Source organism: Peromyscus maniculatus, chromosome X (assembly GCF_049852395.1).
Source record: "Peromyscus maniculatus bairdii isolate BWxNUB_F1_BW_parent chromosome X, HU_Pman_BW_mat_3.1, whole genome shotgun sequence".
Classification (NCBI taxonomy): domain Eukaryota; kingdom Metazoa; phylum Chordata; class Mammalia; order Rodentia; family Cricetidae; genus Peromyscus; species Peromyscus maniculatus.
The window spans coordinates 1,104,369-1,119,333 of NC_134875.1; the positions used below are offsets into that span (position 1 = coordinate 1,104,369).

Consider the following 14,965-nt stretch of genomic DNA (forward strand, 5'->3'; position numbering starts at 1 on the left):
AACACAAGTCCATACAATTATCCTCACTGTGGCTTTTTAGTAAACTCTTTACTGCTTTTTTGGGCAGTCTCATATTTTGCTGTGAGTTCATCAGCCTAAGCATCTTATTCCGTTCTCTCATGCCTATGGGTCTCAGACAGATAAAAAAAAAATATCTCTCTCTCCCTCCACCCAAATACAATCACACACTATTACTTACTAAGACTATATATCAAAAGAATTAGTCAAAGTGTAAGGAAGGCAAATTGGCTTTCAAATCTCTCATTCTGATTAGGAAATATGTCACCCTGGGAACACTCAAAGTTCTTTAATAATGTGACTAACCATCACACATCAGACAACCCCAGTGAAATGGGTGTGTGCTGATTACACAAAGGTTCTTAATGCATGAGAATAGTGACAAAAAGTGGGGGCAAATAAAAGATGGTAAGCAAAATTTAGAAACTGAAGCTGGATGGTACTTGTGCACTACTTTAATCCCAACACTTGGGAAGGAGAGGCAGGTGGATCTCTGAGTTCAAAGCCAGTCTGATCTACAGAGTGAGTTCCAGGACATCGAGAGCTGTTAAATAGAGAAACCCTGTCTTAAAAAAAATTAGAAACTGAAATTAATAAAGCTAGTAGAATAATAGAGTGTGACAATTGCTGTGGATATCAATCTATAGAAATAAAACACTGATGGCCAGTGACCAGACAGGAAGTATAGGTGGGACAAGGAGAGAGGAGAATTGGGGAAACAGGAAGAAGGGGAGAGAGACACTGCAGCCACCGCCAGGACAAGCAGCATGTAAAGATGCCGGTAAGCCACCAGCCATGTGGCAAGGTATAGATTTATAGAAATGGGTTAATTTAAGCTATAAGAACAGTTAGCAAGAAGCCTGCCACGGCCATACAGTTTATAAGTATTATAAGCGTCTGAGTGATTATTTTATATGTGGATTGTGGGACTGCGGGGCTTGGTGGAAGCTGGAGAGAAGCCCTCCAGCAACAGACAATGAATTGAAAGTTTTGAGACAAACAAAACAGCCAGGTTGTGTTCTTTCAGATAAAAACAAACACAGGTTAAAATAGATGAAAATAGGGGTTTTTACCATGAAGCAACAGTAAGGAGTAGAAGCAAATTGGGTTGGACAAAGCAGAGGGAACATGTGAAGTGGATCACTGCTTTTCCTTTGCCGTCCACCTGGATGTGGGGTTTGTGTGTGGAGGCAGAATTGGGAAAGGCCCATTTTTGTTGATTTGGATGTCCATCACATGATGGGGCTCCCTGTATTGAGAAGGCTGTTCTGTTCCCTCTGTCATAAATGAAACCATGTGTATAAGGGTCTCAGTCTGACTCGGCTTCCTGTCCTCTGCTATTCAACTTGTACCAGTACCACACTTTCTTAATCATTGAAACTTCCTGTCTTGATATCAGTTAGAAAATTCTTTCACCTCCTGTTTTCATATGCAATTTGTAAGGATGATCACAGATTACTTAGCACACTCATAACCATCTGTGTTTTACATTAAATCCTCAGAACTCACTTATGTTATAGTTAAAAGTTTAGACCTTTTGATAAACATCTAATTTTCTTGTACTACCATGTTTCTGGCAAACACAGGGCTAGGCCCCATTTTTATGAGTTAACTGTTTTAGATTTAACATGTGAGATCATGCAGCAGTTTTTCTTTGTCTGGTTGCTTTAATGTGATATATCTTTTCAAATTAAAAGATTTCCCATTTTTATGGCTGAATGACCTTCCACTGTGTACATGTACACGTTACTGTGTGCATACATGATGCTGTGTGTATGTATATATGCAAATGTATGTGCATGTATGTATATGACACATTTTTTCCTTTTACCTGTTGATTTTGCTGTTAATATATCTTAGTAAGTGTGGGACTGCAGATGTCTCTTTGAAGTAATGATTTCATTTCCTTTGGGCATATAATCCTGATCCTGGAACTGCTGGATCATATGGTAAGACTATTTTTAATTTGTTGAAGAAGCTTCATGATATTTTCCATAATTTCTGCACCAATTCACATTCCTACCACTGGTGTGTAAGTGTTTTCCTTTGTTCATATTCTTACCAGAACTTGTGATTTTTTTTTTTTGGTCATTTTTATGGTTGTTATTGTAGCTGGGCTGAGTTGATAATTTAATTTTGAACTTCCCTGATGGTTAACAATGTTAAACATTTTTCATATATTTGTTGGCCATCTGTTGCCTTCTTGGAAATGTCTATTCTTTTATGAAGGTTTATTTTTTTATATGTATGAGTGTTTTGTTTGCATGTATGTCTATGCACAGTGTTTGTGCAGTGCCTGCAGAAGCCAGAAGAAGGTTTAAGATCCTTTGGAACTAGAGTTATAGATGGTTGTGAGCCACTATGTGGGTTCTGGGAACTGAACCTTAGTCTTCTACAAGAGCAGTTAGTGCCTGTAACCACTAAGCCATCCCTGCAGCCTTTATTGACCACTTTAAATGTGGATAACTTGCTTTTTTGTTGCCGAGTTTTTGAGTTCCTTATAATATATTCTAACATATTTACTATTTTATGTTTATTTTTTATTTAAATCAGTTTTATTTAATAATTTCCAACAATGACCTATTTTATGTTTATTGTCAAAGACATTTTATTTGGCTCTTTTGCTGTTATATGAAACTCAAATTGACTTTGTATTTTGATATCCTATCCAATTTTTCTAATATGTAGATTATTTTTCATTTTTTGTATAGATATATCATCTGCAGATAGTAATAACATCAGTTCTTATTTTTAACTCCTATATCAATTTATGAATAAAGCTATTGTAAACATTATGTGAAGCTTTTTGTATGTTGACAAATTTTTAAGTCCTCTGGATAAATAGCAAGGAATTCAATTGCAGAACCATATGGTTGAAAATAGGTTTAGGTTTTTATAAAACTGCCATACTATCCTCCAAAGCAGTCATATCACTTTGCATTCCTACCAGCTAGGAATTATAGTTCCTCTCACTCTACATCTTCACTTAGTATGGGGTGGTGTCAGTAGTCTGGCTTTTAGCCATTCTATTGGTTATTTCATTTTCATTTCCTTAATATCATATGATGTAGAGCATCTTCTCACAGGCTTATTTGCCATCTGTATGTAGTTTATAGTAAGGTGTCTGTTAAGATATTTGGCCCATTTTAAGTAAGATTGTTTATTGTTTATTTTTAAACTTATTTGTATGTGTTGGATACCAGTCTTTTATCAGGTATGTTTTATTTTTGAAATGTCTCTTCCTTGTTTGTGCTTGCTTTCCCCTTCTCTTGATAGAGTTATTTAAAAAAAATTAATGACATCAGTTCTTTTTTTCATCACTAGATACAAGATCATCTAGGTTTTATCCTAGTAGCAGCACCTTAATTTTTCATTTTATAGTTAAGCCTAAGACCCACTCTGATTTAATTTTTGTGAAAGGTATAGGGTCTCTGTGTAGCAGGAATCTTAAAAGTTCTTATTAATAAAATCAAACCCGAGGCCAGTTATTGGGGCGAATACTGGAAGGTCAGAGAGACAGAACAAGCCACAGCTATCTCACCTCGCTGGATCCTCAGCTGGTCCTGTTTCCTTAGACTGGAAGCCTCTGTGTCCTCATCCAGAATGAATCTCAGCTGAACTGTGCTGCTCGAAAGTCTGAAGCTTAACCAGCCACATGCTTAACCAGCCAAATGCCCCTAGTTTCTGGTCCTCACGCCTTATATATCTTTCTGTTTTCTACCACCACTCCCTGGGATTAAAGGCTGGCTTTCTGGGATTAAAGGTGTGTGTCACCATGCTTGGCTATTTCCAATGTGGCCTTGAACTCACAGAGATCCAGAGGGATTTCTATCTCTGGAATGCCAGGATTAAAGGTGTGTGCTATCACCGCCTACCTAGTGGCTTTTCTGTTCTCTGACCCCAGATAAGTTTATTAAGGTACATAATATTTTGGGGAAAACAATACCACCACATCTCTGTTTAGATTTCTTTTATATGAGGACATTTAATTTGTTCCAGCATCATTTGTTAAGAAGATAATATGTTTTCTACAGTGCATAGCATTCACTTCTTTTTCAAAGTTTAGCTAAACATATTTATGTGGCTCTATTTAGCAGTCTCTATTCCAGTCCATTGAAATATATGTCTGTTCTTTCACCAATTCTCTCACCAGAGTTTTAGGAACAAATTTTAGGCCACAGGGTGGATCCCAGTGGACTAGGTTCAGCTACCTGTTTGAATATGCTAATTAAAAAAATAGGAAGAGAAAGAAGCTTTAACCAATGGGATTACACTAGATCAAATGAAACAAAACAATGAAAACAAAACAGATAAAGAGATTTCATTGACCCAGGTCTATCTTAAGGAAATTTTGAGAGTGTATAGGAGAGGAAATAAATCAAAAGAATTGAGGCATGCATAGCTGAGGGGGTGGTGATGTCAGATAGCTGACAGAGTTCTTGTTCAGGCTGGTGATATGACCAACCATTATCTCAGTTCTGGTTTTAGAGAAGTTATCACAGTCATGACTTGAAGGAAACAATCTGGTTTCCATGAGATGATTGCTCCTGATCCAGGGTGTTGCCTCTATTCCCTTCATGGAGAAACTGCCTCCATTTGTAGAACAACTTCATCATGGAGGTAATTTGTTTCTTGAGGCACATCATTTCTTGGGGAGAGTTTCAGTCCTTTGTTATAATGACATTTGTTCATTAGTCCTTACCTTCTAAGAATTCAAGGTACCTGAAGAAGAGTGAGTTAGAGGGAAAAATTTAGAAAGGGAACATAGAGCCAGAGCGGGATAAAATGGAATTAGTTAGGCTAGTGACTGAGTTTTCCTACAGTACTACACTGTCATGATTACTATAACATTAGAATAAATAATGGAGTCAGATAGTGTCAGTTCCTTAACTTTGTTCTTCTCTTTCAATATTATGTTAACATTTCTGTATTTTTGCCTTTCCATCCACTTAAACTTCATATGGAAACTATTTATATATATACACAATAGCTTTTTGTATTCTGATTAGAATTACACTGTATTTATAGATGAACTTGGGAATGGACAACTTGACAATATTAATTTATTCATAAATCAATAAGTTTCTTAAGAGAATGTGGTATTTCTTCATGTATTTAATTTAAAAATACGTATTTTTATGTTTGATCATGCATATATGTGTATGTTTGTGTGTGGATATGTACACATGTAAGTGAAAGTGCCTGTGGACTCCAGAAGAGGTCGTTGGATCTCATGGACCTGGAGCACAGGTAGTTGTCAACTACCTAGTGTGGGTGCTGGTAACCAAACTCAGTATGTCCTCTTAACTACTGAGCCATTTCTCTGGGTCCCATTTATTTAACTTACTGTGTATGGTATCTGCCTGGGTGTGTATATACGAATGTGGAGGCTAGAAGCCAGTGTTGAGTGTTTTCCTCTATTGTTTTCTATCTTATTTTTTAAACAGGCTCTCTCACTGAACCTGAAGCTCATCAATAAGCTAGATTATCTGGCCATTGAGCTTCAGGGATCCTCCTGTCTACACTTTCAGTTACAAATGTGGGATGCTGTAACAGCTTTTATGTGGATGCTGAGGATCCAAACTCAAACTCTAATGCTTACAAGATAAGCACTTTACTAACTTTATACCCCCTCCATTTATTTAGTTGTTTTGTTTTATTTCACCAAAATTTTCAGTTTTACACATATAGATTTTGTACATATTTTGTTAGGTTTATATGTAAGCAATGTATTTCATTTGGAGAGGTAGGTACTAGTGTAAATTATATTGTGCTTTTTTTTTTACTTAGAATTTCACTTAATTGCTATTGTATACGATACTGATGGACTTATGTTAACTTTATGTCCTGAAACCTTGCAGTGATAGCCTATTATTCCAGGAAAAATTCATTGATTTTTGTTCAAGGTTTCTTCTTAATCATATCTGTGAACAGAGACAGGATTTTGGGTGTTTTGTGAGACAAAGTCTTAAGTTGCCCATACTAACTTCAAACTCACCATGTACCCTAGATTGGCCTTGAATTCTTGGAGACCCTCCTGCCTTACCCTCCTGAGTGCTGGAATGACAGACATGCACCACCATGTCTATCAACAAAGACAAGTTTAATTTCTTCCTTCCTAATCTGTATATTTTTTTCTTTTCTTGTCACATTGCATTTATTAGTACTTATAGTACAATGTTAAAAAGCAATGTGGACAGAACTTTTCTCCAATGATTGATGGAGGCAGATGCAGAGATCAACAGCCAAACATCAGGCAGAGCTCCAGGCATCCAGTAGGAGAGAGAGAGGAGGGATTCTATGAGCAAGTGCATCAGGATCATGATAGGGAAACCTGTAGAGATAACCAAAGCAAACTAGTGGGAACTCATGAAAGTTGGGTCTATGGCTGTGGAGCCTGCATGGGACTGGACTAGGCCCTCTGCATAGTGAGACAATTGTGTAGCTTGATCTGCTTGGGGCGGGGGTCCTGGCAGTAGGATCAGAATCCATCCCTGGTGCATGAGTGGACTTTGTGGAGCCCACTACCTATGATGGGACACCTTGTGCAGCCTTGAGGCAGGGGGAAGGGCTTGGACTTGCCTCTACTGAATGTGCCTCCCTATGGGAGGCCTTGCCTTCTTGTGGGAGGGAGTGGGGGTAGGGCAGGAGGAGGGAAGAGGGGGAATCTTTGATTAATGTGTAAAATGAGTGAAAAAAATCTTAATAAAGAAAAAAAGCAGTGTGGAGAGGGAACATCCTTGGATTTTTCTTATTTTTAGGAGGAACATTTTGAGTTTCTTACCATTAATTATTGTGTTAGCTGTAGATTTCTTTGTAGGCTTACATTCCTTCCCCCCTTCCCTGTCTCCCTTCCTACCCTCTCTGTTCCTCACTACCTTCCTTTCTTAGTGCTACAGATTGAACTCATGGCTTTGAGCATGCTAGGCAGGCACTCTACCACCTAGCTACATCCCCTGCTCTGTAGCTTTCTTTACAACGTTGAAGATGTTCCTCTTTATTCCTAGTTTACTGAGGGTTTCTTTCTTTCCTTCTCTCTCTCTCTCTCTCTCTCTCTCTCTCTCTCTCTCTCTCTCTCTCTCTCTCTCTCTCTTCTCAGCAATGTACATGTATGCCTGTACAGTTACATGCATGTTAGTGCAGGTGCCTATGAGGTCAGAGGCATTGGATCTCCTTGGAACTGGAGTCACAAGCACTTATAAGCTAAGTGCTGGGAACTGAGCTTAGATGTTTTGCAAGAGCAAAACATGCTCTTAACCACTCAGCCATCTCTCCAGCCCCACTTTTTCTTTTTAAAATCATGAATGGGTATTCAATTTTGTCAAATGCTTTTTCTACATCTGTGGATATGATCATGTACTTTTATTATCCCCTTTTAAGTAACACGAGAAGTTTATTTGGCAAAAACTGTCATATTAAAATGCACATAACCCAATTTTACATCATAGTTAAACAGGCTTTTTGGGGAGGGCATGGACTTTTCTGCTGAGCAGCCACTGTTTAGGCTCTTTCCAAGACTTCTAACATGATGATGCTGTTATTTCCTCATATTATCACCATTCCAGTATTAATCTGGTGCCCACTAGTTGCCATCTCCACATACTCATCAATCTCAAGATTCATAAAGGGATCAAAGCCCTATAGTATTCCTTAAACTTAATGTGGAATATGGTAATTGATTTTCAAATGTTGAGCCAGACTTGCATAACTATTATAAATCCTACTTGATCGTGTTATGTAATTCTTTTTAAGCATCACCAAATCGAATTTATTAGTATTTTTAGAATGTTTGCATTTATATTCATGACATATCTTGATCTATAGTTCTCTTATAATATGTTTGACTTTGTATTAGAGTAATTCTGGCCTTATTTGATGAGTTAAGAACTCAATATGCCTTATAGACATTTCTTCTTTCAGTTAAACAACTACTCTAAATTTTGTCTCATTTTCACATCCATGTAACAAGTTCCTGATTCTAGATTAGTTCAAATACTCTGTCTTCCCAAGCCCATACCTGAGTATCTGTTTATTGTTGCAGAAAGATCACAGTCACTGACTCAAGGTAGCAGAGCTCAACTGAGCCCTTAATGCTGACCACAATGCTGTTGTTCTATGCTAAACTTGTTTTTTTTTTTTTTTGCTTACTACAATGGATATTTCAAACATTTTTTTCCTGAGACCCACAGGTCTATCCAAACTCAGAAGATTATTTTAATAAATTCAGCAAACATTTGTTAATTACTTGCTGTATCTTTTTCTGATTTATGAAGAGAACCAAAGCCATCAGACAACATAAGTATCTTTAGAATCTGGACTGATTTTCCATCTCTTGGGGAATGGATTCTGACTTCCAGTTACATTTACTATCAAGCTTTTTATATGGAAATTATGTATTATCCTTCCCTGCCTCTCTGGACCTATAGGCACAGGACCTGAGGAGTATAGGGACTTGGACTTTAGTTTCAATGGATATTGTCCTGCAGCACTCACCACTTTAGACTATCTTTCAGGTGATGTACAAATCCAGTCCTTAAGACACCGAGATAAGCGGCTCAGTTTAAATCTGGTAAGTTTGGCCCTTGCATTCCTTTAAGTTTCAGTTTGACCAGAAATAACCTGACCTATATGTGATATTTCCTTTAAGTCTTCTGAGATTCAGTACTCTGAATCTCTGAGAACTCTTCCAGTAATCTCCTAAAGATTTGAACTGATTTGGATAGCTATTAAAGCACTGCATTATACTTGAAGCATGTATTGTTATTTTTCTCGTTGTTGTGAAAAAATATCTGACTGAGCCACATAAGAGAAAGGTTTATTTTGCCTCCTGGTTTATTCAGTTCTGGATTCTAGGATTCCAGGAGGTTGGTACTGCCTACATTCAGAGTAGGACTTTCCTTCTCAGTTAAACCTCTCTAGAAATGCTCCGAAAGATGGGTCTCCAAGAAATCCCAAGTCCAGCCAAGTTGATAGTCAAAGTTAAGAGCAAATCTTAATTCAAAACCTTTAGTGTGCTAGCATTAGATCTTGGAGAGTTATCATCTATTCTCATGTGAATTCAGAGGCAGAACTTTGACTAGAGGCTTGTCCAATTTTCCCTAAGAAATTCAGAGTTACTTTGGGGTAATTTGGAACTCAAACTGTATGCACAGCTGTAGTGCCTACTAGTAGCAGTTTGAATTTGTGGTCTATAGTTTCCAACCTATACTTGCTCTGTTTTGCAGCCATGTAAGTTTTCACCGATGTATCCTACAGCTTCATTCAGTGCTGAAGACTCCTATGTGCCCATGAGCCCCAAAGGCACTGCTTCTAGTCTTAGACCCCATTACAGCCAGGATGACTACATCCCAATGAGCTCAAGCATGTTGTCGGAGTTACCTGCAGACTTGGAGCCACCTCCAGTGAACAGAGATCTCAAGCCCCAGAGGAAATGTAAGGCATTTGACTAGGATTGCTGTTTGGGTAGGAGGGCAAGCTCCTTCCATATTAGAAAGAGTCAGGCAGTGGTGGCCCACACCTTTAATCCCAGCACTTGGGTGGCAGAGGCAAACAGATCTCAGTAAGTTTGAGGCCAGCCTGGTCTACAAAGCAAGTTCTAGGACAGCCAGGATTGTTACTCAGAGAAACCCTGTCTTGAAAAACCAGAAAAAAATATTAGAAAGAAATAGATGGAGAAGAATTAGGAGATTGGGGATAACTTTTGTTCCAAGATTATTATAAAAAAGAGTCAGGGGACCTAAAGGTAATTAGTCTCTGCAAATAAACTTACAAATCCAATTTCATTCCAGAGGGCTTAGTTTTGTCTACTTCCATAATGAAGTCCCAGGAGTAAGTGATGAGAATCATAGTGGAAGCCACCAAACATCTCATGTAAATAACTCAAGTGTATAATACTGACCTTCTGGAAGGCAGGCAACAATGGTCATTGACAACAATTCTTTAATGTCCTTCATACTCAAGTACATTTTATAACTTATTGCTCTATGCATACCATATGTCAGCAGAGGTTGTAGTAGGGGAGGACTTCAGCTATGAATCATATGACTATTGTGTACAAAGAGCAACTTTTAGCCCCTGTGTTACTACTCTCAGGTAGCCCTTCTGATCTGCTAAACATCATGGACATACAAGGAGAAGAAAAAGAAAGAGAAAAGACAGATCAAAGTGAATTATTTTTTATTTTTTTAGATTATTTCATGTATGTGGGTATTTTACCTGCATTTATGTCTATGTACTACATGTATTCAGTGTCCACAGAGGCCATAAGGGGGTATCAAATCCCCTGAAACTGGAGTTACAGATGGTTGTGAGCTGCCATGTAGGTGCTGAGAACAGAACTGGGTCCTCTGGAAGGCCAGTAAGTGCTCTTCACCATTGAGACATCTCTCCCTCAAAGTGAATTCTTAACTTCATTGTTACCTTCACCTGCTAAGTAGGCTATATGATTATAAGGAAGCATTTGGCTATGTCTATGATCCTTGTCAGACAATATGGTCTGCTTCTGCTTCTCATTGCTCTTTGGAAAAACTACCCCTTCTGGTGGCCATGCCCAAAGCTGCTAAATGAGACCTTACTCAGGTCTGGTCCATTCCAGCTACACCTTTTTGGGTGTAAACCAACCATGTGTTGGTCATGCGTGCAGTGGTGTATTAGGCACCAGATAGTATGCAGGGATGGAAACCAAGGAGGGTCTTTGGTCTGAGGAGGAGGATCGTATATCAAAACCATGTGGAAGAAACAAAAAGAACTACAAAATCAGTATTAAATAGAACAGACTCTATCTTGAGCGGTACAGAGGAAATAACTAGCCATTCTAGTCAGAAACATCATTTAAACAAAGAGAAGGTATTTGATGGACTCAGGGGTAAACACTTGGTAGGTAGGTGAAAAGGTGGGAATATGAGCCAGGGTAGGTGAGTTTTGCAATGAATCCTGGAGTTCATGTAGGAGAGAACAGGTAGTGAAACCTGAAGACAACTGATTGTTATGCTATCAGGAGAGATTTTCCTTCCCAGGGACACTTCATTCATGTATTTCTTTTTATTTTTTTATTTTTTATTTTATTTTATTTTATTTTACAATACCATTCAGTTCTACATAACAGCCACAGATTCCCTTGTTCTCCTCCTTCCTGCCCCCCTCCCCTTCCCCCCATCATTCATGTATTTCTACATCCTGAGCCTAGATAGTTGCGTAGGCCCATGGTACCTAAGATAACAATTGGGCAGCAGGAAGGTCTCTGTCAGCATGTATTTCTGCCCATGTAGGTTAGTGAAGAAAATAGATATCAAAGCAGCCAGATAGGCCACTGAGGCAAGTACTAAGTGTGGAGGCTGCTGCCTTGAGCAAACCAAAAGGAAACCCTGTCATCTGGGATCACGGTATAGACTATAGTCAAATAATCACAGATAGTGTTTCATTAAAAACTGTGGGAGAAGTGCATGCAGCATAAGGAAACAAAAACATGAGGCCTGTGGTGAGGGATCTGGCACTGTCTGGAGGCCAGAGAAGACCACCCAAAGCAGGGGACATTGAACTGAGATGTGAAGATGAGTAACTAGGAAACAACATGAGGAAGACTATTTTAGGTGGGAGGACCATTAGGTGGAGACATGGAGACTGGAACCTGGTGATCATTTCTGCCTTTCAGACATGTAGAGTGTCTGGAATACATTGATTGGTCTTCCTGAGGCTACAGATTTCTGTATATTTGGTTAATATTGTGTTTCCAGTTTGGTTTCCTTTGTGATTCATGACTGATAGACTGAGTTTCCAATACGTGTTTGTTGACTAAATGTACAGTCTCATTTTGTTACCTCTAACATGCCATGAGGCCATTTATTTATTCAATACTTGTCCTTTTCCCCAGGGAATCAGGCAAGAATGGAATGTTGAAATTCTTACTCATTACCAGTAATTACTGTCAATACATTTAAATTTGGCATGTAAAAAAAGTGTATTGTGATAGCTTTTACAATCTTTAGATTCTCTGCTTCACCATACTGAATACTGTGCACTTTTTTTTTTTTTTTTTTTTTTTTTTTTAGCACGGCCACCTCCCTTGGACCTCAGAAACCTTTCCACCATTCGAGAACACACATCTCTAACCAGGACTCACACTGTGCCTTGGTAAACCTCAGATATTAGATCTCTTGTGGTTGAAGCTCATTTCATCTTGCTTAAGGGAGCCAAGGGAGGAGTTGATCTTGTTATCAAGAGCCAGGAGTGGTTTCTGGATCACAAAGGGGAAGGCATGTGACTGGGTTCCTCCAGATTCTGAATCCTGGAAATAGAGCAGTGTTGGGAACTTCTCTCTCGTCCTGCTGTACCTGTTCTCTGCAGAGCTCTTTTCTTTGTTGCATGATCCCGTTCTGTATTAGTCAGGGTTCTCTAAAGAAACAGAACTGATAAAATGAATATGTATATATTAAAAGAGGATTTGTTAAAGTGGCTTACAGGCTGTGGTCTGAGTAGGCCTACAATGGCTGTCTCCCAACATGAAGGCCAGGAATACAGTACTTGTTCAGTCTGTGATTCTAGATATCTCAACAGTTCCAATCTGGTACTGAAGACCAGGGAATGCCCAGAGGGATTCTGGCCTTCAGTCTATATTGGGATCCTAAGGAAGTAGGTTCTAACACCAGTGTAGAAATACCTCAGCAGCAGGATAGATTAACTTTCTAGTGAGAGTGAAGGCAAGCAGGCAAAAAGCAAAAGATTCCTTCTTCCACATCTTTTTATGTGAGCTGTCATTAGAAGGTGTGGCCCAGATTTAGGGTGGGTTTTCCCACTTCAAATGATCTAATAAGGAAAATCCCTCACAGGTGTACCCATCTGCTTCAGTTTAGTTGATTCTAGATGTCAAGTTGACAACCAAGATTACCCATTACATACTCCAAGTTTGTTTACATGCTTTAATTCCAGCACCAACAAATATGGACTATTTTTCGATCCCAATGCAGATATTCAAGGGAGACAAAATTATGGAATTCTGTCAGATTGGAATCCACTATGGCACAGAGTACACAGACAACACTAATAACTAGAGAATCTCAACTTTATGAATTATATCTGAGAAAAGAGCTCTCAGAGAAAGTGGGATAGTTTATGGGCTGGGTAAACAAACCTTAACACATCTGTGCCTGCTGATCTTACCTTCCAGAAGCTGCATTTTCCTAGCTCATGATAAATGTCACAGGACATGGTAACTTTTTTTTTGAGGCGTGGTCTCTCTATGTATCCCTGGTTGGCCTGGAGTTTACTATGTAGATCAGGAAGGGCTTGAACTCACAGAAATCTGCCTGTCTCTGCTTCCTGAGTTCTGGGATTAAAGGTAAAAGGATGCACCACCATACCCACACAGACATGCTAACTTTGTAAAGCAGAATTCTGCAGAGAGCTTTATTTCCAGGCCAAACTGCAGAGACACTTAGCCTGTTCATCCATCTCAGAAGGAAGACAGAAATTAATACACTATCTCTTCTTGTCCTGTTAGATGGATGAGTATACTTCCATACTTCTTCTGGCTACTTTGGAATAAAAAAGATCCAAAAGAAGTGGGAAGGGGTTGTTGTCTGGTTGCTTGTTTAGATTTTGCTTTGGAGTATTTTTTTAATTCTGTCAGTCAGCTTTATTACTTTGGAGTATTTTTGTTAATTTGTTGTCATTTGCTAAATACAATGTATTTGTCTGCATTATGTGGAGGGCTTAGGAAAAAACAATTGGGAAGCTTTTTCTTCTGAGTGAGACAGGGCTACTGGGAAGTGTCTTCTTCAAGAATTGCTTGGGCCAAAAGGAAGCTGTGTCTGGAAGGGGAGGGCTCAAACTCCACAGGACTGTGTTTGTTCCTGGCTATGTTTCAGAGCAGCTGTAAGACATTGCATTGATCTCATCTATATTTTTTGGTCTTAGCAATCGAACCAGCTTTCTCTCTTCACAAAGAAATGGTATTAATTCTGCAAGATTTTTTGCCACTCCTTCTTCCAAAGAAGAAGAAGAAAGCTACATCCAAATGGTAATCTTGTACTTTTTGTGTTCTTTTTCTTCTCCAAATCTATAATCTTGAGAATTCATTATGATAAAAGTACATTCCTCAGAAGTCTCTGTGTAGTCATAATGCACACTTGATTGTAAAACCAGGTCACCGTTTTTTTTTTTTTTTTTTTTTTTTTTTTTTAGATTGGGAGCAAATCAATTTGAAGCTAATTTCCTTTTTTTCTTTTTAATGTGTATTGTATGTGTGTGCATGTGTGTAGTATATGTGTATGCATGTGTGCATATTGGTGCATTTGTACATGTGTATGCACATGTGTGTGGGGACCAAAGGTCGACATCAAGAGTCTTCCACTATGTCTCTTCACCTTACCATTTTTTTCTTTAAGTTAATCTTAGGATAGGATCTCTCATTGAACCCAGAGCTCACTGATTTGCTAGGCTGCCTGGCCACAGAAATCCAGGGATTCATTTGTCTTCTCCTCCCAGCTAAGTACCTGAATTATAGATGTATATAATCATGCCCAGCTTTTATATGGGTTCTGGAGATCCAGATTCAGATCCTAACTTTTGAGTACAAAGCATTTTATCTATGGAGTCATTCCTCAGCTCCCTTGAAGCTGTTTTTCCTTCTTGCAGTATTCAGCTCCTTATACCATTTGAAGTTCATAATATTTCATGGGAACCTTGGACTTAGAGCCCATGCTGTGGAAAATAGAAATGGTAGTCAATTCTTTTTCCAAAAAACTGTGATGTTCTGTTTGATTCCAATGGATTTGTAATTCTCTAAATGTCCAAAGTCCAGGCTGTAAAAACAGGTTTATTGGAGGCTTTATTTTATAAAAACACCTGCTTCTGAACTTTCTGGAGATTTATGTTTTAGGGTCTTTCTGTAGACCTGAGTGTGTAGAAATGTGACATCTTTGTCTTTTGATTAGCCATTCACAGTTCAAGA

The 14,965-nt window shown here is 38.6% G+C and overlaps 1 protein-coding gene across 9 annotated transcripts in view; it reads left to right on the top strand.

The window, feature by feature from the left end:
* The window catches only part of Gab3 (GRB2 associated binding protein 3), a 168,038-nt gene that overhangs the window by 70,982 nt on the left and 82,091 nt on the right, over nt 1-14,965 (top strand). For all 9 annotated transcript variants that reach the window (XM_076561759.1, XM_076561760.1, XM_015990835.3 and 6 more), the window contains exons 5-8: nt 8,532-8,587; nt 9,243-9,450; nt 12,066-12,147; nt 13,930-14,032. In XM_076561759.1, the coding sequence (XP_076417874.1) occupies nt 8,532-8,587; nt 9,243-9,450; nt 12,066-12,147; nt 13,930-14,032 (449 nt within the window). The remainder of the gene's footprint in view (nt 1-8,531; nt 8,588-9,242; nt 9,451-12,065; nt 12,148-13,929; nt 14,033-14,965) is intronic.